Source organism: Crocodylus porosus, unplaced genomic scaffold (assembly GCF_001723895.1).
Source record: "Crocodylus porosus isolate Cpor-Errol unplaced genomic scaffold, CroPor_comp1, whole genome shotgun sequence".
Taxonomy (NCBI): domain Eukaryota; kingdom Metazoa; phylum Chordata; order Crocodylia; family Crocodylidae; genus Crocodylus; species Crocodylus porosus.
In genome coordinates this window covers 6,209,377-6,229,330 of record NW_017728926.1, presented here as the reverse complement: position 1 = coordinate 6,229,330, position 19,954 = coordinate 6,209,377, and the positions used below count along the sequence as shown (strand labels likewise).

At 42.0% G+C, this 19,954-nt stretch overlaps 1 protein-coding gene across 3 annotated transcripts in view; it reads right to left on the bottom strand.

Annotated features, from left to right (window-relative positions):
* Nucleotides 1-19,954, bottom strand: part of MORN1 (MORN repeat containing 1) — a 160,234-nt gene that overhangs the window by 110,553 nt on the left and 29,727 nt on the right. For all 3 annotated transcript variants that reach the window (XM_019541279.1, XM_019541278.1, XM_019541280.1), the window contains 4 exons: nucleotides 16,886-16,982; nucleotides 11,698-11,808; nucleotides 8,729-8,852; nucleotides 6,468-6,658 (listed from right to left, as the gene is read on the bottom strand). In XM_019541279.1, coding sequence (XP_019396824.1) covers nucleotides 6,468-6,658; nucleotides 8,729-8,852; nucleotides 11,698-11,808; nucleotides 16,886-16,982 — 523 coding nt within the window. The remainder of the gene's footprint in view (nucleotides 1-6,467; nucleotides 6,659-8,728; nucleotides 8,853-11,697; nucleotides 11,809-16,885; nucleotides 16,983-19,954) is intronic.

Below are 19,954 nucleotides of genomic sequence, written 5' to 3'. Positions count from 1 at the left end.
CAGTAGAGCCATGGGCCACCTTTGCTGGTAAGAGGAATCAATTGTGGGCACAGGGCTTCTCCCTGATGCTGTGTGCACCCTTGGGGGGGGGGCATGTCCCCCTCCAGATTTGTGTGTGGGGTGAGAGCAGGCTGCCTGCTGTGGGCTCAGGACCAGGAGCAGTGCCAGCCTCCTCCTGGTGGAGGGGCTGGGCCACGGCTGCTCTTGGAGCAGGCTGGGGTGGGGTTGGGTGGGCTCAGCTGGGCGACAGTGGTGACAGTGGTGCTGGAAGGGATGGCTCCAGGGAATTTTGGCATGGCCATAGCCCCCCAGGCCCTTCTTTGCACCATACCTGCTTGAGGCACTCTGCTCTGCTGCTTTTCCTTTTGCAGCCCTGTGAGCAGGCGCGGTGCTAGAGGGCTTGGGGGGCTATAGTCACCCCAAAACTCCCCAGTCACCCCTCCCAGCGCTGCAACCACCTGCCTCATGCAGCTGAGCCTGCCCCACTCTGCCTGTCCCAGCCCAGACCCCCCACTAGGAAGAGGCAAGCGCAACCCCTGGCCTGACCCCACAATGGGAAACCCTCCTTCGCCCCATGCACAAATCCAGAGGGGCACATGCCTCTCCCGTAGGTACACGCAGGGGCAGGAGCCACCCCCACCCCCTCTCTCTACCCCCAGGCAGCCCCAGATGAGCCACCCGTGGCTCCGTCCTCCTACCGGCTCCAGGGTTGCATTCACCACCCTGGCTGGACAGCACCTGCCCCTGCCCTACTCCCTCCCTCACCATGGGGGCTTCAATCTGCGCTCCCAGTGCCCATTCCCCACCACCATAGACTTACCAGTTGAAGGCTGTTCTCCAAGCTGCCAGGCTGCATACCTGGCTGTGCGAATGCTGTGATTGTGCACATGCACGCGGTATTTATCAGTGACATTGTTAGCTACAATGGCCAAAAAAAGCCAATGGCTGATAATGTCAAATGTCCTTTTACCAGTGCTGAACTGATATGCCACCGATATATATCGATGCACCTCTACAATTCACAGATAATGGACAACAACTGGAAGCCCACGCTGATTAAACAAGAGCTGCAAAAACTTAACATTGACATTGCAGCCTTGCAGGAGATAAGATTGGCCAACTCAGCTTCCATTCATGAAGCCAACTACACCTTTTTCTGAGAAGGCAGGAGTGGGTCAGATTTGCAGTCTGCAACAGGTTCATCCAAACCACTGAGGCCCCCACTAGAACATCAGATCACATCGTCTCATTCTGGCTATAGTCAACTGACAGGTCTGTTAACATCATTAGCGCCTATGCACCAGCTTTACAGGCAAGTTCAGATGAAAAAGTTAACTTCTACGATGTTCTGCATCAAGTCATTGAGCACCTATCATCAAATGAGAAGCTCTTCCTCTTTGGAGACCTTAATGCTCGAGTAGGTGCAGATCACAACACTTGGTCAACCTGCCTGGGACAACATGGCATTGGGAAAATGAATGAAAATAGCCAAGGTCTTCTCAAACTCTGCACCTTAAGTATTACCTGTGTATCACTAACACTTACTTTGTGGGCAAAGATCACTCTCTTATTGTTAGCAAACCGAAAGTGATACCTAAGAGGCTGCATAAAGCCAAGCACAAGTCAGCCAAGAATTAACATACATAGCACAAAAGTCCAAAGCAAGTGCCTCAATTTTCAAAGGACCTTTGAGCTAGCTATGGCTACGAAAGCAACAACTACAAATGCTGAAGGAACTTGGGGTGGACTAAGAGCAGTCATTCAAGAAACAGCCACAGAAGTATTTGGGGAAAAGGAAATTGTCAAATAAAGACTGATTTGAGGCACATTTGGAAGAAATGTTACCACTTGTTGAGGCCAAGAACGCAGCCGAAATGAAATACAACAAGAATCCAACAGAAGGTTCCAAGGCTAAGCTGAAACATACCAGGGCAACGTACAGAAAACAAACCAGTACTGGATTGACCTATGTCAAGAGTTTGCCTCAGACACATGAAACCTGTAAGTTATGTATGACAGCTTAAAGAAAGCCCTTGGCCCATCTGTCACTAAAGTCACCCCCCTTAAGTCTAGAGATAGCAAAGTAAAAATCACTGATAAGAACAAGCAGATGTTACACTGAGTTGAACACTACTTAGAGCTTTACTCCCACGAATCAAAAATTTCAGAAGAGGCACTGAATCAACTTCCAACTCTAAGTGTACTGGCACAGCTAGACAAAGAACCTGCAGCTGAAGAACTTAGCAAATCTACAAACTCTCTAGCACAGCATTTCCCAACCAGTGTGCCATGGCATTTTGGGAGCCATACCTCTTTCCTGGCTGCAGCCATGCCCCCCGCCTGCTGCTGCTGCTGCTGCAGACACAGGCAGACAAGGAGCATGGCTCCAGCCAGGCAGGGGTGTGGGTCCAGCTGAAAATGCCGTCTGGCTGGCTGGGTGCCACTCCACCCCGTTGGTGTCTGGCTGGCCACACTTCCCCATTCCCCCCCTCCCCCCCCAAGTGTTGCAGTGCTTTTTTATTTAGGCAAGTGAGCCTTGGGGCAAAAAACGTGGAAAAGCACCAAGGGAGGATGGCATCCCAGCTGAGGTTCTCACGTGTGGGAAGGCTAACCTGCTACTACATCTTCATCAACTCCAGTGTGCTGCTGGAAGGAAAGTCAAGTACCTCAGGACATGCGTGATGCTAACATCATCACTCTCTACAAGAACAAGGGAGACAACCTCCAGCATTGGGGCTTTCCTCCAGAGTCTGTCTTGCCCACCTTCCGGTCTTGGCGATGGGCCAGAAATACCAGAGCAGCTGCAAGGCAGTTCAATCCGGACCAAACAGCTGCTGGTAAAACGGGGCTCCTGCAGCAGCTTCCAGTCTCTAGTTGTCACAGGCTCTGGCGGGGCAGCTGAACTGTTTCCCTCGGTAGCTGTGGGCTTAGAGGGGCTTTTCTTGCCTCTTCACATCTATCACTGGATGAAGAGCTAAATGTGTGCGTTGCAAAGGCAGCTACCACATTCAGTAAGCTCTCCAAATGAGTCTGGAACAATACAAAACTAACAATCAAAACTAAGCTGCTTGTATACAAAGCCTGCTTCCTCAGTGTCCTTATGTATAGCAGTGAGACATGGTCAACAAATGCATATCAAGAAAAGAAGCTGAACAGCTTTCCCCCCTACCCTGCTTAGGGTGCATCCTTGACCTCAAGTGGCAAGACAGAATCATCAACACAGAGGTCATTGCCAAAGCCAACCTGCCAACCATCACTGCACTACTTAAATAGTGGTGCCTACACTGGCTTGGCTATCTCTGCAGGATGGAAGATGGGTGCAACCCAAAGAACATCCTGTATGGACAAATTGCAGGTGGGGAAAGAATAGAAGGGCACCCAAAACTGTGCTTCACAGACATCTGCAAGCAGGACATGAAGGCTTTTGGAATCGACCCAAACCTTTGGGAGGCTTTAGTAGTAGACAGGACAAAGTAGTGCTCCCTTCTCAATCAAGGAGTGCAACATCACAACAGAAATGTGATGAAAGAAAACAGCCTGTCAGTACAGTATTCCCTAATACCATGTACACCTGTGAACCACTGTGGCAGGACCTACAAGTCTAACATTGGTCTCTACAGCCACAAGGGAAAATGCACCACCAGTCAGCAGAACACCTACAATAGCCATCACTCGCTGATGAATGGATGCCATATCATATACATCCACACACACAAAGAGTATAGAGAGAGAGAGAAAGAGAATGTGTAGGCCTGTGCGAATAGAGAAATATTTGATTCGGATTTGGCTGATTCGGGGGACAGTGATTTGATTTTGTGATTGGAATCATTATCCCCATTTGATTTGGCCAAATCAGAATCAGAGATTTGGCGCTGATTCGGATTGGCCATGGAGAGGCAGGCACAGCCAGGTGACTGCAGATTCTCCCAGGGCTCCTCCAACTGTGCCTGCCTCTCCCCGGGCAGGGGGAACCACGGGATAAGCCCCCATGACTTTTCTGCCTGGCCATTCCCTGCCCAGGCAGCCTCCCAGCACTTAAAAAAAAAAAAAAAAAAAAAACCCCGCACTCACTGGCTGCAGCAGCGGGGATCAGGGCCTCTGGGAGCTTGCGGCAGAGCCTGCCTGCACAGTGCAGGGTAGCAGGGATCACCCTCCTGCCTGGTACCCGTGTGGCAGCTGCCCCATGGTATGGGTGCAGCGTGGCTTGGCAGGGTGCAACACGTTTTCTGGGAGCTGGGGTCACTGGGGCTCAGTAGTGCCAGGCTCCAGCTAACACGTGGAGCCGCCCCAGCTCCCAGACAGTGCAGGGTACCCTGCTGAGCTGTGTTGCACCCGCACCATGGGGCAGCTGCTGAGTGGGTGCCAAGCGGGTGTGGCAATCCTCACTGCCCCCCTCTACCCCACGCTGCACAGGGGTGGTCTGCCGTGAGCCCTCAGAGGCCCTGAACACCAGTGAGTGCGAGGCTTTTTTTCTTTTAAGTGCCAGGAAGCTGGGGCTGGGCAGTCAGGGGGCTATCAGGGTCAGGGCTGGGCAGGGGGCGTATCAGGGAGTGGAGGCTATGCGGGGGAGCTCTGCCCTGCTGCCGCTTGCCCCCTTCTGCCTGGCGTGAGCCACGTCCACATCCTGCCCTGGCTGGGCAAGCAGCAGCAGGGCAGGACCCCCACTCCCAGCACTCGTGCACCCGCATCCTGCACCTCCCAGCCCCCTCCCCGAGTAAAGCACCCCTTGCTCCACCTGAGCAGCTTGTCTCAGCGCCAGCCCCAGCCCCAATCTCTACCTCTCACATGCCCCTTCCCTCCCCCCAACCCCAACAGACTTACCAGCTGGAGGCATCTGTCTGCTGCCTGTTTAATCTATGGCTGAATCTCCGAAGCAGCTGAATCTTTTCCGAAGCTTTTCTGAACAGATTTGGACACTTCAAATCAATTCAGAGTTTTTAAACTGGTCTCCTGATTTGACTCGGATTTGGAGATTCAGTCCCCGAATCGGGCTGAATATCCTCCGAATTAAATCGGCTACCAAAGCTTCACACGACTTTAATGTGCATGTGTATGTAAAAAGTGTTACTTCAATTGTTACTCTGTCCTGCAGGAAAATGAAACAACAATTTCAGAAGTGAATTGTATATACAAAGGATGAACAGGCAACTCCAATCAGTGGGTTGATAGGTGCAGGAAGAGTTTGTGCCTTAAAACACAAGAAGGAAACTTGAATATCTGATGTTTTCAGCAGAACCTGTTGTGCAGTTATTGTCCTGTAACTCCAAATACTTACTTTTAAAATGCAGTTTTATTAACCCAATATTTAGAAATAAACTTTTTTTCTCCCTCTTATCATTCCCAAATACTACTGAAATGCCACTTCTTGAAACGCCCTTCTTGTGGCAGAGTGTACTGTACAGCAACATTCAGGAGAAAGACTTTTTCCCCCTAACTGATTACACTGCATGCATTCATGGGAAAGGGTACCACAGTGACTTGTTTGTGATGCTTTTTATGTGGCATAGCACACATTTCATTACCACCCCAATCCAAGGTGATAAGTGAAACTATCAGTTCTTCAGACAAACAATGTGACAACTTTTACCAAGTCTAACAAAAGTCTCTTAATCAAATTGTTTGGCATTTTTTCCAAAAGCCTAGAATTGGGTGAAAAATTTCAGGGGATAAAAGGGAATTTTCTAACGCTCATAGTTGTGAGGTGGGACTTGACTGGTGGCTTAGAACTGGTCATATGGAACCACTGTGGATTCAGCGGCATGTGATGGTGCCAAGCCAGGGGCATGCAGCAGCACAGAGCTCTTCCCCCCACCGCTGTCACTGCCTAACCAGAGCTCTGTGCTGATGCATGCTCCTGGCTGTAAACCAACAAGTGCTGCCAGCTCCATGCTACCTAAAGCAGCTCCATGCTGCTTTGTGTCCTTGGCTTCATGCTACCATCTGGAAGTGCTGAGATCTGGTCAGTTGGCAGTGCCAGGCACATGTGGCAGTGCAGAGCTCAGGGTGTGCACTTTCAGTAACCACCAGACTACTGGTGAGCTGGATGTAACAGTTCTGCAAGCCAAATTTGGCCCATTGGCTGTATGTCTGACACCCTGGTTTAGGCCTATATCTTATTCAACAACAGTAAATTAATGTAGACTGTATACATAATTGCTTGAGCTCTCTTGATTTAATTCACTGTTAACCAGTGTGTTTTGACTGATCGAAATAACTGAAGAGAAAGCCTAGGCAGGCGGTTTTTGTTTTTTTTTTATAACACAGACATTAAATATTTTTATGAAATTTATTCCATTTATTATGAGAAAGTCAGTAGAAATCACTTCTACTGTTAAAAATGCTTTGAGAGCCACCCATTGGCATTACAAAAGCGGTCTCCTATTTTTTCAAGTTGTTATACTGTAAAGATCTCTTTTGTTTCTCAGTTAACTAGGTAAGCAGTTGACTAATCCATTATCTGTACTTACCATCCTGATTGCTGGGGGCATCTCCAGCTCCATGCATGGTGTCTGATCCTGATTCTGGCTCTATTACTGTCTTAGGAATTGATAAATCAGCCAATGCAAATCCAGATTTGCTAACTATAGGGAAAGCAGCTTTCAGTTTCTGGCTTTCGGATATGGCATCCATCAAAGGGTAGCTAATACATTCAAATCCACTGTGAAAGAAAATGTAGTTGATATTTTATTTTGTTTGTGAAGATAGGTTTTAACATCTTAAGAAAATAATCCAGATATAATATGGAACTCACCATGAGAGCCACAAAATACTCACTGTCTGAAAGTTAGAGCTGCGTTTACATATCTCAATATATACAACATAACATAGTACTGATATATTTATCTCCAATAACCTACTGGAGCTTATTGGATTTTTTTCAATAAATTGCATAGCCCTACACTTTGTGCAAACATAAGAAAAATAACCAAAATAGACCTGTTGCACAAACTCACAATGATAATCTGCATTAATAGGCTTCAGCAGGGATCCTGGTTTTCTCCAATTTAAAAAATATATTAGTGGCATTTCATTTTAATCATAGAAAAATATGGAATTTGGGTTAGTTTTTTTAATCTGAAAATTGGGGATTTTTTTTTTTCATCAGAGGAAACTATGATCCCTGGTCATCAGGGAATGATTAGTTTAGCAGCTTGAAACAGAATTTTTACTGTAGGTTCCATTTCGTATGATAGATTGCCATCTTAAATAAAACATACAGGATAATCTAATGTTGAGCGAGATTTTCAAGGAAGTTAATTTTGATCTCCCTCCATTAAGTTTCAGCTGGTTAAATGTCAGCTTCCTTCGGACACCTCTGAAAATCCCAGCCTCAAAATCCATACTTAGGTTTGGGACTGAAGAAGCTTCCACTCATTTCAGAAGGTGCTGATCAGCACTTTGAAAAAAATAAGCTCACTTAATGAGGATTCTAAATCAGGATCTATTGGCCTAACTCTAAGCTCCTGTTTCGGAAATGAATTAGCAGTTATATTTCATACTTATGGACAGCCTTCTTTGAGCTAATATAATTGACTATTTCTCAAAGAAGTCAAAGGAGGACTGCAAACTATGTTTTGAAAGAAACGTTTAAAAACCACTGTCAGTTTTACTGCTTAAAAAAATAATACAAGACCTGCACTTATAAACTGAAGAACACAAATGTCTAAGTGATGACCATAATTTCTGGTTTTGGTAGGACAGTAAAATGTGTTTTAAATCTGTTTATGATGAAAAATTACAAGATCAAGACTATCAGCTCAGATGAAACAAAACTTGTCAAAATAAGTAAAGCTTCTGAAAGTGACTTTCTGTGGGACTAATGGTTTATCTACACAGGGAAATTATAAGGTTATGTCAATACGATTAAAGAGATAAAACTCCCCAAAAGGACACTCTTAATTTAAGCTATATTTCTATCAGTATAACCTTCCCATGTAGGAAAAACTTGCAGTTTCTAAGTACCTAATTATTTTTTGAAAACAGAGGTATGGCTCTTAAGTCACTTATGGGCCTTTAAAAATCTGGTGCCAACTACCAGCAATTTCACTTTTAAAAATATTACTCTTTTTATCTAGCTAAAGAGTAATGTGTATAGTATTTCATAGCTAAAAACAGCTTTTTCCCAAATCCTACATCAAGAAATACTGGCAATATAATTAAAATACAAAAGAAAAAAAAAAGAGACTACAAACAAAACTGCTAGATGTCCACTGTCAAGGTTAACGAGAACTACTGTAATATAAGAGGTGACACTGTCAGCTTTTATGTAAATAGTGTTAACCTCATCTCTCAGAGATCCAGAGCTCATTGAAGTGAATGTGATTTTTTCCTCTGATTTTGTTGGGTACCCAGTGGCCTAGGTATGGCATTTCAAAGTTGAACCAATGATGGGACTTAAGAACCCCTGCCTCCCTCAGGAACGGCATTTACATTGCCTCATAAGGAAAAGGAGAAACTCATAAAAAGTGACTACAGAAGGAGAATTCAAGAATCTTATCTGAATAGGAAACGAAAGGATGCAGTAGCACAAAGAATGGGCCTTTACACCAGTGAGTATACACTCAGCAAACAATTTAGTTTGGATGTTATTATTTGTGTGTGTGTATACACACACACACACACACACACACACGCACACATATATATCTATATATACACATACATACATACACACACATTATTCATGGAAAAACATTTAACTAAATAGATTTATCAACAAGTTACGTACAAAGGGGTTTTGACTGGCTTCCTTTCAATCTCTTCAATTAACTCAAATAAATTGGTAGGGGAACTTGCTCGGATCTGATGGTCTCTGATGCCTGCCCAGATCTCCAAAACTCGGCCTTCCTCAGCTTCCCATATAAAGAGCAACAGACAAAAGAAATTGGTAAAATGTCATAACTGCGTAACAAAAAATAATCAGAAATAGTCATTGCTACTATATTATCCTATTAGTTCACCCAAAGTTTCAGAATAAGCCACCTATATAGTGCTCTTGCCACCTTTACTAAAGAATCCACATTTTTTTTCTAAAATAGTGCGTTTTTAATAAAGAAAAAACAGTAAGAAAAGAACTATATATTTTAAAGATTTAGATCAATATGTAACTAAACCTCTAGGAAATCAGATACTTGAGAAAATGATCCAGCATTGTATACTGTATTTTACCGCAGTGAGAAACTATATGAATTCATTATTACCCTGGATTAATACCCTAGTAACATTCTTGCTCGCCCATTTTCATATTACACTTATAATTATATTGTTTATTTGGCACTGCACAAAAAGTAGTGTGCTGTTCCATTTCCCAGAAATTTAATTTGTTTTTGCAATACTGTAGCTGCATTGTGCTGTCACGTTTTGGATTTTGGTGGGGGTTTAATGATTTTTCACAAAATTTTCTTCTGACAGAAAAAAATATAGTTTAGTACAACCTAAGAGCCAAATTCTCTGCTGAGTTATATTCATATCCAAGGGTAGGGGGTAGCACAGTTATATATTTATTAGGGCCATGTGAAGCTTTGGTCCCTGATTCGATTTGGCGGGGATTTGGCTGCAGGGGGACCCCGGGTGCCCCCCAGCCCCAGGAGGCACCAGTCGCTGAGCCGGGTGGCTGGAGGGAGCCCCCTGTGCTCCTGGAAGTGGACTGGAAGTACGTCTGGGTCCACTTCCAGGTTTGCCACTGAACATGCGAGGAGGCTCCCCTGCAGTCCAGTGGGATGCTCTGTCCTCCCCAGCATCGCAGCGTTCATGAGCCATGCTGGTACCTCGAGGTACGTAGAAAAACCATTTAAAGCTGTGTCTATGTCCGAATCACTGATTCTCCGAATCAGCATCGAATCTTCAGGTTTGGATTTGGCTGAATCAAATCAGGGACAGTGATCTGAATCAACGGATCGAATCACTGTCCCCAATTCAGGCCACATCTGAATCAAATGGGCCAGCTTTTGCACACCCCTAATAATTATACCATAGGATAAAAATAAAATATATTTAGATAGGAAATAATCAGATGAACCCTGGAAGATACTAAATCTTTTGCAAGATGTCAAAGGGACGTTAGCAAACATGCACAATTTTGCTGATGCCTCTGGTAATCAAAGCTTTCAACCCTTTCATAGGTAAAACTTGCAAAGTGCCTTCTTCCACTGTGTCTTGCAAAAAACCAGACCTACCACTGTACTTTGTACTTAGAATTGGGGGACCATAACTTGAAAGCTAGTTTGACTTCTCAGGAGGATGGAAAAGATGGTTTGTAATCACTATTTTCAGTAAAGGCAATCGGAGAAAAATATTTCTGTTTCCTTGAATGTTTTCTACTCAAATTGTGAAGAAAAGAACAAAGGAACACTTTTACCTTTCCAGAGGATACATTTTAAGTAATCCTCTTCAACTTGTATTTTTGAAAAGATACAACTAAGCTATAACACTTTATGAGATACTTATCTAGGTACATTCATTTTAACTTCAAGTACTGTGCATAGCCTTGACTTCTACACAAATAGTTTTAAACAGAAGGTTACAAAAATCAAATGAGTTTAACTGTAGACAAAGCTTTTCTTTTCTGAATATGGAATTTAAATAAATATATTGCTTTTGAAAAGGGTAAAATGGACAGAACTGGAAAATTAAATCTGCCTCTAAAGAATAAATATAGTACAGAATTTATTCCTTTTCATTTTTCCTGACAATGACCCAACTGGAACACTTCTACAGCTGAGACAAGAGCATTACTTACTGCTGTTTACCAGTATTTTCAAGGAGAGATATTTTTTCTTTATTTTATCTTTAAAAACAAGGTGCATATGTTTTTCGGGGGCATACTGTACACAAGAAAATATGGTAAGTAATTTAATCTGCCCTCAACAGAAGAGAAGCTTTATTGATTCTTTTTTACTATATAAAATGCCGAATATTATTAAGCAAGTTCCCTCAGTTTACTCTGTTATGTACACACACAGGATGGTTGTTTTTTTGTTGCTACCTTTCTTGCATTACTTGTACTAACCAGAAACCAGAAACTTGCTCTGCTGGTCCTGTCAATTACAAAACAAAAGGAAACTGCTGAAAGCAGGACAAGCATGGCATTTTCTCTACATGAACCTGATGCTACATGACCCTCAGCAAAGATCAGAAATGTGAACCCTTAACACCTCTCAGAAGGTATTCAGAGCTTTGCAAGAAAAGACTCATTATTTGCCTGCTGATTCAACAGCAAGTTGTATTTTAACTGTATTTTTATCACGTAGAACATAAAGTTGCCTGGACACGTGGGGCCTGAGAGCAGACACAAAACAGAAGCCCTACATCTCTTGAAATTGTGGGCACCGTAAAACATCTTCAGTAACATTTATATTCAGTGCTCATGTCTACATGTGCATTAATGCACCGTGGTTATGGTGCATTAAGTTTAGTACCTGTAATAACAGGTACTAAATGTGCAGTAACTGGCACTACTGTTAAGTAATGCTAATTCGCAGTAGATTAATTTTACTGTGCATTAGCACAATGGCACAGTTTTTGCTGTGATGCACTAATGCACAGTAGAATTAGTCTACTGAGCGTTTAATGTCTCGTGTAGACGTGCCCACTGTGAAGGTAAAATTAATTCCGTGTTATATTCTGCTATTTTCAATATCCCCATTTAATTGTGAAACACACTTATATGGCATAAAATATCTGTAAACATGTCCGTACATTCACAAACCTCTCCTTCTTCATTCTGTAGCTGTACATGAAGGGTGATAGAAGATCCCTGAATTATATCAATAATTTCTGGGCCCAAAATCACTATCTTCTTTGCTTGAGCTGTAACATTAAACATTTTTAGTTCTGCTGTTGTTATTTACAAATCCAAAATGAATTCCCATATTTCCCCCACCCACCTTTACGGTAGGAGCCTCCTATCTGATTGTGTCTCTAACAGTGACTGCTGAATTGCTCATATCATACCTCAGGCATCAAGAGCCTGGGTAAGTATTTATGTTTTCATTTTGGATCTTCTTTCAGGTGATAACAGATGAGCCACTGTACTCAGGACGTAAATACTGTTTATAAAATTATCCTCCTCTAATTACATCGGTTAAACTGTTTAATGATAATACAGCATTCTGGGCAAGATTGCTGCTGAGGTCCTCTGACACTGGGGGAGGAGATGGTGGCAAGCCCCACAAGACAACACAGCCTACATGAAACCAAGGGTGGCAGCAGCAGGCAAAGGGCTTTCCCAGCCTGCAGCAGCTGCTGGCACGCTGGGAGAGAAGGAGCACCTGTGAATGAGTAGCTAATTGCTTCATTGATGAGTTATTAGACCGCCCACTTTTTTCCTCTTTACCCTCACAGGCTAAGGGTACTAGCCCCCCCCGCCACCCCCCCTTGCTCCTCCCTCCTTTCTCCCTCCTGCTTGCCCTGCTGCCTTCCTGTTCCCAAGGCAACGCGCCCTTCCCTTCTTTGCCAGACTGAACCCAGTGCTAAACATTAACTGGTAATATATTTCTGGTATAAATATACTTATTAAACTTTTAACCTATCACATCCCTACACTATACAAGCAATTCCTTTTACAAAGCACAGACAAACCAAAAGGGCAGAAAGTGGAGTGGGGGCAGATTAGACCACTGAGCTCAGCAGGAGTCTCTGTACTGGTTTGGATAAGAATCTTCTGGGATCATTCTCTTTGTGATCTGGTTAGGAATACCTAGAACCAGAACTTCAGATTATAGGAGTGTTACTTCAGACCCTCCTTCAGAAATAATTGTATTGAGTCCCATGAAGTTTATTGGATGTGAACTGTGTATAGATTTATCCTTGTGTCCCAAGTCAAGATTTCCCTTCCCTACCTTCACTAATAAATCAACTTCATCACAGTGGTCACAGTTAGTATGCTGTTATTTGCGCAGAAGTGTTGAAGAATTTTCAGACTATATAAGATAATTAACAAGCAGACATGTGATGTTTGTACTAGTGAACAAATGTCCATCAGTGGAACAGATATCAATTTGCAATCTGGAATGACAATTGTGTATGCACTGTTCTATTTAAGACTGCTGCCCCGAGAACGCATAGTATAGAACAACCTTCCCTTAGGGCTTATTGTCAGTGGATTAATCCACTAGCAAGTGAATTAATCCACTAGCAAGTGAATTAATCTTGTTTCTGTTTCAGATTTCCAGGAAGATTAACTATATTTACATGCATTTCACAAAATTACAAAACAAAACACTCTTTCTACAGCTTACCTACATCCAGGATAACTTAGGTACTAAAATACATATGTATTTGAAAAGGCCATCTGATTGCATGCCAGAAAAATCCTTTAAGGAGCACTGAATTCCTTTAGAAAGACATTAGCAGTAAGCAAAATATCTGCTTATGTATTACATACTCGTGAAAAACAAAACACATGTAATTTTCAGAAGAACGACCTAAGCTTATGTATTTATGCCCCACATAAGAGAGGGTGAGGTCTTCTCTTGGCTAATTCCAGAGTGGTAAAAGTTTTGGCTTAATACATTCAGAAGATTTTTCCATCCACAAAATTCCAGGGAGGTCAGTGTCAAGCTGGAGTTAATACAGGTGAAGTTCATGCATATGACTTTACAAAAAAAGTTCCAATTGTTTCAGTTCTTTGTTTGTAAATTAACACTTTTTCCCCATTTGTGAAAGCCCCATCTCCTTTCCTTTACACTTAGCTACTGATTTTATATGACCCCCATTACCACCCCATGTCAGTATCTCACTATCTTTCATGTATTTTCCCAAAACCTCACGCAGTACAGTTATCTTCCTTTTTGAGACGGGAACTTTCCCAAAGTCAGCAGGAAAATCCACGGGGGAGCAGGCACCTAATTCTGGTCTCTCAAGCCCTACAATACCACCCTGGCCACTGACCAATCCTTTTCTCCCATTCTTCTAATCTCAGTATAGGAATGCTAATTCTAGGCAAATTATTAGTCTTGGGAGAGGCAGAAGGAAATGTTTGCTGAAATAATTTAATATTACTGAATCTATGAGTCTAAAGTTGCAAAAAAAGTAGCATATACTGATGGTAACAGTAAAAATGCCTTTAAGTATATAAATGTTTGACATATTAACAACATACTGTTCTCTTAGAAAGCAATTTAACAAAGACTTATCAAAAGTACAATTTTGACCTCAGTTCACTGAAACAATTATCTTTGTAATGTTCTGTTGTAGCTACTGAAAAGTTAAGTTGGTTATATTTGGTACAGCTGTGAAGATGCATCAATTATGTGTACATGGAATTATACCAGGAGTTATCTCACACACAGCATTTGAAGTGCCTCATTTAATTAATTAATTACGGTAATTAAAGTTTATATATTGCTTTCAAAACACAGAGTCCTAAATGTGCATTTAATTTTATTATCATTGGTTCTGCCTCTACCATGGAGAGCTGCATATATCTTACTCATTTTAGATCTACTTTTTAGACAACATTTTTTTTAGATTGTTAATGAATCATGTTCTAAAATCTATTTCTCAGAATACATTGCTGTTCAGTGTTCTTCTGATCATTACATCAAGATAAGGGACATCATTTCTGACAGACAGCATTCCTCTGACGTGGCCAGTCATGGTTATTATGTTATATAAGTTGCCCTTAGGCAGGAATTAGCGACTATTTCTAATAATCCTAACACTTAATGTTTTCTATAATCTATTTCCAATGGAGACACTCGTGAACCCAAGTCATTTGCTGGTGAGTTCTAGGAAAAAGTTTTGTCATCTGGTTTAACATTGACAGAACGTTATGAAATCTCTATCCCTTCCCCTTATAAAAGGATAGAACTAACCTGGTAAAATCACTTTCAAAAGTATGAAAAGATTTTAAAATATTATTAAAAAGTAGGATGCTGTGAAGACAAATGATAAAAGTTATTTTCTATCACGAGTACAAGAATCCACAAGAGGCATCATGGCCATCCCCCCATAGCTAAGGCCTGTAATCTAGGAGTTATTTTTGAGTTATCTGAACCTGCTCTAATGCCACTGACATTTTTCTAGTTCTTTTTTAAAACTCATTTCTTTAGGATACCCATCTTCTTCTTCTTCCCTTGCTAATCCCATCTAAACAGGGTCACTGTTGCGGATCCTGGCTCTTTCAGGATGCCCATAAGAAACCAAATAACTAGTCATAGATAGGTTGAAAAGCAATCAGATACAAACAATCTGCACCTCTGAAAAAGTTAAGTCCTAGGATAGATATGCTGAATGAAGGTATTTCCACAGTTGTAAAACAATGTATGCTTTCTTCACACCTACGCAAACTAGGCTGATGCCTATGAAAGCTTATGCTTCTTAAAAGTCTTTAAGGGCATTTATACATGTGCTCCAGGAATGTGTGGGTAGTGGGGGGGGGGGTGCTTTAATTAGAGCGGCTCTAATTAAAGCCCCTGGAGCATTATGTGTACCAGTGTCCCCACGCTGAAAAATGGCATTGAATGAGCTTTAATTAAAACGCCCCCACTGCTCTTTTTCAGCATAGGGATGCTGATACACATGACGCTGGAGTCTGGTAGAGCATGGTAATTTCCATGCTCCAACAGACTCGATTAATCAATTAATTATAGCGCATCAGAGCAGCCTTGCTGCACATGTATTGGTGCCCTAAGGGCCCATATACACAAGCCTAGAGGCTGCTTTAACGCACTGGAATTCCAACATGTTGGAGGAGACTAATTAATTGAGTCTGCTAGATTGTGGCAACTGCTGCGCTCCAGCAACTTCCTATGTCTTGTGTATCAGTGTCCCTACACTTAAAAATGGAAGCAGGGACCTTGAACTAATGTTCATCAAATAATTGTTAGTTCAAGTGCCCCCACCACCATTTTTAAGTGTGGGGACACTGATATATGTGACGCGGTGGCACTTTAATTAGAGCAGCTCTCAGAGCTGCTCTAATTAGAGTGCCATCCTCCCTACCCCCAGAGCACATGTAAAAGTGCCCTAAGATATCATCCTGTCCTGCTTTCTGCCTGCTTCATACCAGACAGGGGTCCTTTTGCCTTTGGCTTTCTCTCCTTTTCTTTGCAAAATGGGTTATGGAAATAACTGTGAAATTCTTTCTAGAGACTTGACAATGGAAGACATGCATCTACTGTGTTATACCCAGTTCTCAGTTAGAAAAATTGGTTGACTTTATTAATTTCATTTGAAAGGGAAAAATGGAGGAATCTTTGATGTCTCCTCTTCCTGAAAATCTCTAAGGCCTGTTTCTTTCATCTTTCTGTCCTAACATGAAATTACAATGTGCAGCAAATACATATCCTTACATATTTTAACCACAATCTCCAATTCAGAAAGCAAAATATTAGATTATGTTCTAAAAACAGTCAGAATTTATAAGAAATAAGACATCTTATAATTACATTTTCACCTAGGGTGCGATGTGCAACAGTACAAGCAGCTGCTCAGGAATAAACTAAATAATTCACTGTGAAAGAAATGATTTATCAGTCAAAGGTTTTCAAGTTGTGACCTCTGCTTTCTAAGAAGGACAAATTAATACTTTTTGTTTTTGAAATTGCTATGTTATTACTTTTCTGAAAAAGATAATAGCTAACCCTAAAAACATAGATGTGATTTACTTTAAAATGAAAATGCAGTTTTCTTTAAAAAGAAAAATAAACAAAAACTTTTTCTTATTGTATTTTACCTTTGTTTGAATGAATAGCTCCCCTACTCAGCAAATGTCCCATTTAAATAGCTACTGTTTTTGCCCTTATGAGCTACAAGTTCTAAGCAAACTGAGTGCACAGAGGATGCTAATACTATAGCCAGATCATATTCATCAATAGAAGGACAGCTAGAGCATTATGTTGAAGCCTTGTTAATAACTGGATAGCATAATGAATGTACGTACCAGCAGGGTAGCCATTGATCCACAGTCCATCATAGATGACACCAGAACAATGAATTATAGTGCCCTGTCCATTGAACATGTCATTTCTCCACTGCCCCTTAAAACAGAAATACACATTGATTTCAAATTTGGCTGCAACACAGGCTACTTTATAAAGAAGGGATTATTCTAGAGGGCTCTCAATAGCAGAGTGGGTGGTCTGCTAGGTTCTTTATAAATACCCTTCTAACATTTGTGTGAACATGATGAATGGGGACCACACAACAACGAAGAATTATGTGGCACTCCACAGTGTACCCTCTAAGGGGGGGAAGGGAAAATTAAGTAATTCTTGCCCAAGATTTGATACAGTGGGGCACAATTGTCAGATGTTCTTCTGTTAAGAAATTACATTGCAGTTAAATGTACAGAATGGGTTACTGCTTTGTCACATGCAAAATGATGCATGATTTCCCTTTTTGGAAGGTTGTGAAGAGTGACACATTGGACCAAATTCAATACCAAGGACCTCAATGGCTTACATTTGGGTTGAATTTCACCAAAGACACATAATACATACAAAACAAATCCATGTTCAAAGAACACCAAGGTTGCTAAGTTAAGTACTCAGTCAGGAACAGACAGAATTAAGGTTGCCTGTACAAACTTAGTTTGGCCCTCTGTGCATTAACTTTATTGTAAAGCCTTGATTTACGCAATCACACAATATTTTTTCTACAGACCCCATCATTCAGTGGTTGGCAGCTCAAGATTCGTGGCACATACAGATCTGTCAAGCTAACCGAGTAAATAATAATAATAGCAGTCATTCTGTATGTCAACCAAAACTGTTGGTCTATAGGTGAAGGTGAAAACATTTTTCTAGTAGGTTTTACTGCTATTTGCTGACAGCAGATGAACAATGAGACTCAGGAATCTTGCATTCAATTCCATAAACTAAAGAAGACTATGCTGTGGTAGGCCCAGACCACTCTAGCCATTTCCTTCAAAAGTGACCCAATCTAACCCATCCCTTCCTTGGTCAAAGTCCTGTCTTCTCCCTCACCAGCTCTTCTCAGTTTTCAGTCATTTTACACAGCCAGTCCTAGTATCCAGGCCTTAATGTTCTCAACCCATTTTCAGACTTTTTCCACAGTTCTTCCTGCTCCCCTGTCCCAGCTCCATGTCCCAATCTACTCTCTTCTCCATTTCCCCTAGTCTAGTTCTTCTGTCCTCTGAATTCAAGTCAGGTTGTCTCACCCACTATACTGTCTGACTGCCATCATGTGGGTATTAGAAGGAAAGAGGTGGGACCATTGAGATCACAGCAAATAGTCCCTCTGCTCTCAGTTTCCTTGCCAGATATCACAGCAACCCCTGACTCCTACCAGCAGAAACTGCAAAATAAATCCTGTATGATCTCTTCAGCATTGGACTGTCATGCTCAGTGCTGAAAGAATCTTTGAAGAATTTAGCTGTTGAATACTAACAAACTTAGAGAAATGCAAAAATCTAAGTTTGCATACTGGGTACAAACTTAGATTTTTAAATGCTTATATCTTGATCAAATTTGGAAAACTTTTTAGAGTGCTGGCAAAAGATGAACTCATGAGACAAATACAATCCTTTTTGTCAAATGTGGAGTATCAGATCCAAGGATAGAGGCCTTCAGCTTCTCAGTGAAACAGATGTGAAAATTTTAAGATGGGCAAAACATTTATACTAGAACTTTCCAAAATTCAGCCTAAAGTAAGCACCCAAGAAGAGAAAATTTCAGCCTGAACAGTTTCCATATGCTGGAAATGATTTAGAATTGGACTAGGTAAGGAAGTTACTGAAGAAATATTCCGCCACAAGCAGGAGAAAATAATTTATGTTTACAACTTGCTGGCCAAAGATGACCAAAAATCAAAGTGCAGGAAGTAAAGTGACGCTTCCACAATATCTGCGAATAGTTTCGTAAGTGTTAAAAGGAAAGGTATAAATTTATTGACACCAATCCCTTAATTTTTGCAGAACAGTAGAAGGATAGAGAACGAGCATAGTTTAAAGGCTCAAGTGATCTTGTTGTGCAATGTTGCTTTATTTCAATTAAATTTTGGGTGGTCTGCAAGATTTCATATAACCATAGAACAACAACATAGAAAGGGTCCTCAACAAGTCATCTAGTCCAACCCTCTGCTCAAGACAAGATCATTCCAGGCAAACTGGCTTAGGGGTCACACCCAGAGAGTGGTGGTGGATGGGTCGGTATTGACCTGGAAAGATGTGGGCAGTGGAGTCCCACAAGGCTGTTCAATGTCTTCATTAGTGACTTGGATGAGGGTATGGAAAGCGCTTTGTCCACATTCATAAATAATACCAAATTATGGGGTAAAGTTAACACACTAGAGGGTAGAGAACGAATCCAGGTGGATCTGGACAGGTTGGAAAAATGGACAGAATGGAATAGGATGCAGTTCAATAAGGACAAATGCAAGGTGCTGCACCTCGGAAAAAGGAATCACCAACATGCTAACAGGCTGGGTAGGACCTTCACAGCAGCACAGCAGCGGAAAGGGATCTTGGAGTCACTACTGACTCCAAGATGAACTTGAGTCATCAATATGACACAGAGATCAGTAAAGCTAACCATACTTTATCATTCATTAGCAGATGCATGACAAACAGGTCCAAGGAGGTGATACTTCCCCTTTATGTGGCATTGGTGAGGCCACAGATGGAGTACTGTGTCCAGTTTTGGGCACCACACTTCAAGAGGGATGTGGACAACCTCGAAAGGGTTCAGAAGAGGGCCACTTGTATGGTTAGGGACCTGCAGGCAAAACCCTACAAGGAGAGATTGAGGGCCCTGGATCTCTTCAGCCTCCACAAGAGAAGGCTGAGAGGTTATCTTGTGATTGCCTACAAATTCATGGGGGGGAGACAGCAAGAAATAGGAGATGCTCTGTTTACCAGGACACCCCTTGGAGTAATCAGGAACAATGGCCACAAAGTGACGGACAGCAGATTTAGGCTAGGCATCAGGAAGAACTTCTTAATGGTAAGGGTTGCCAAAATCTGGAATGGGCTTTCAAAGGAGGTGGTGCT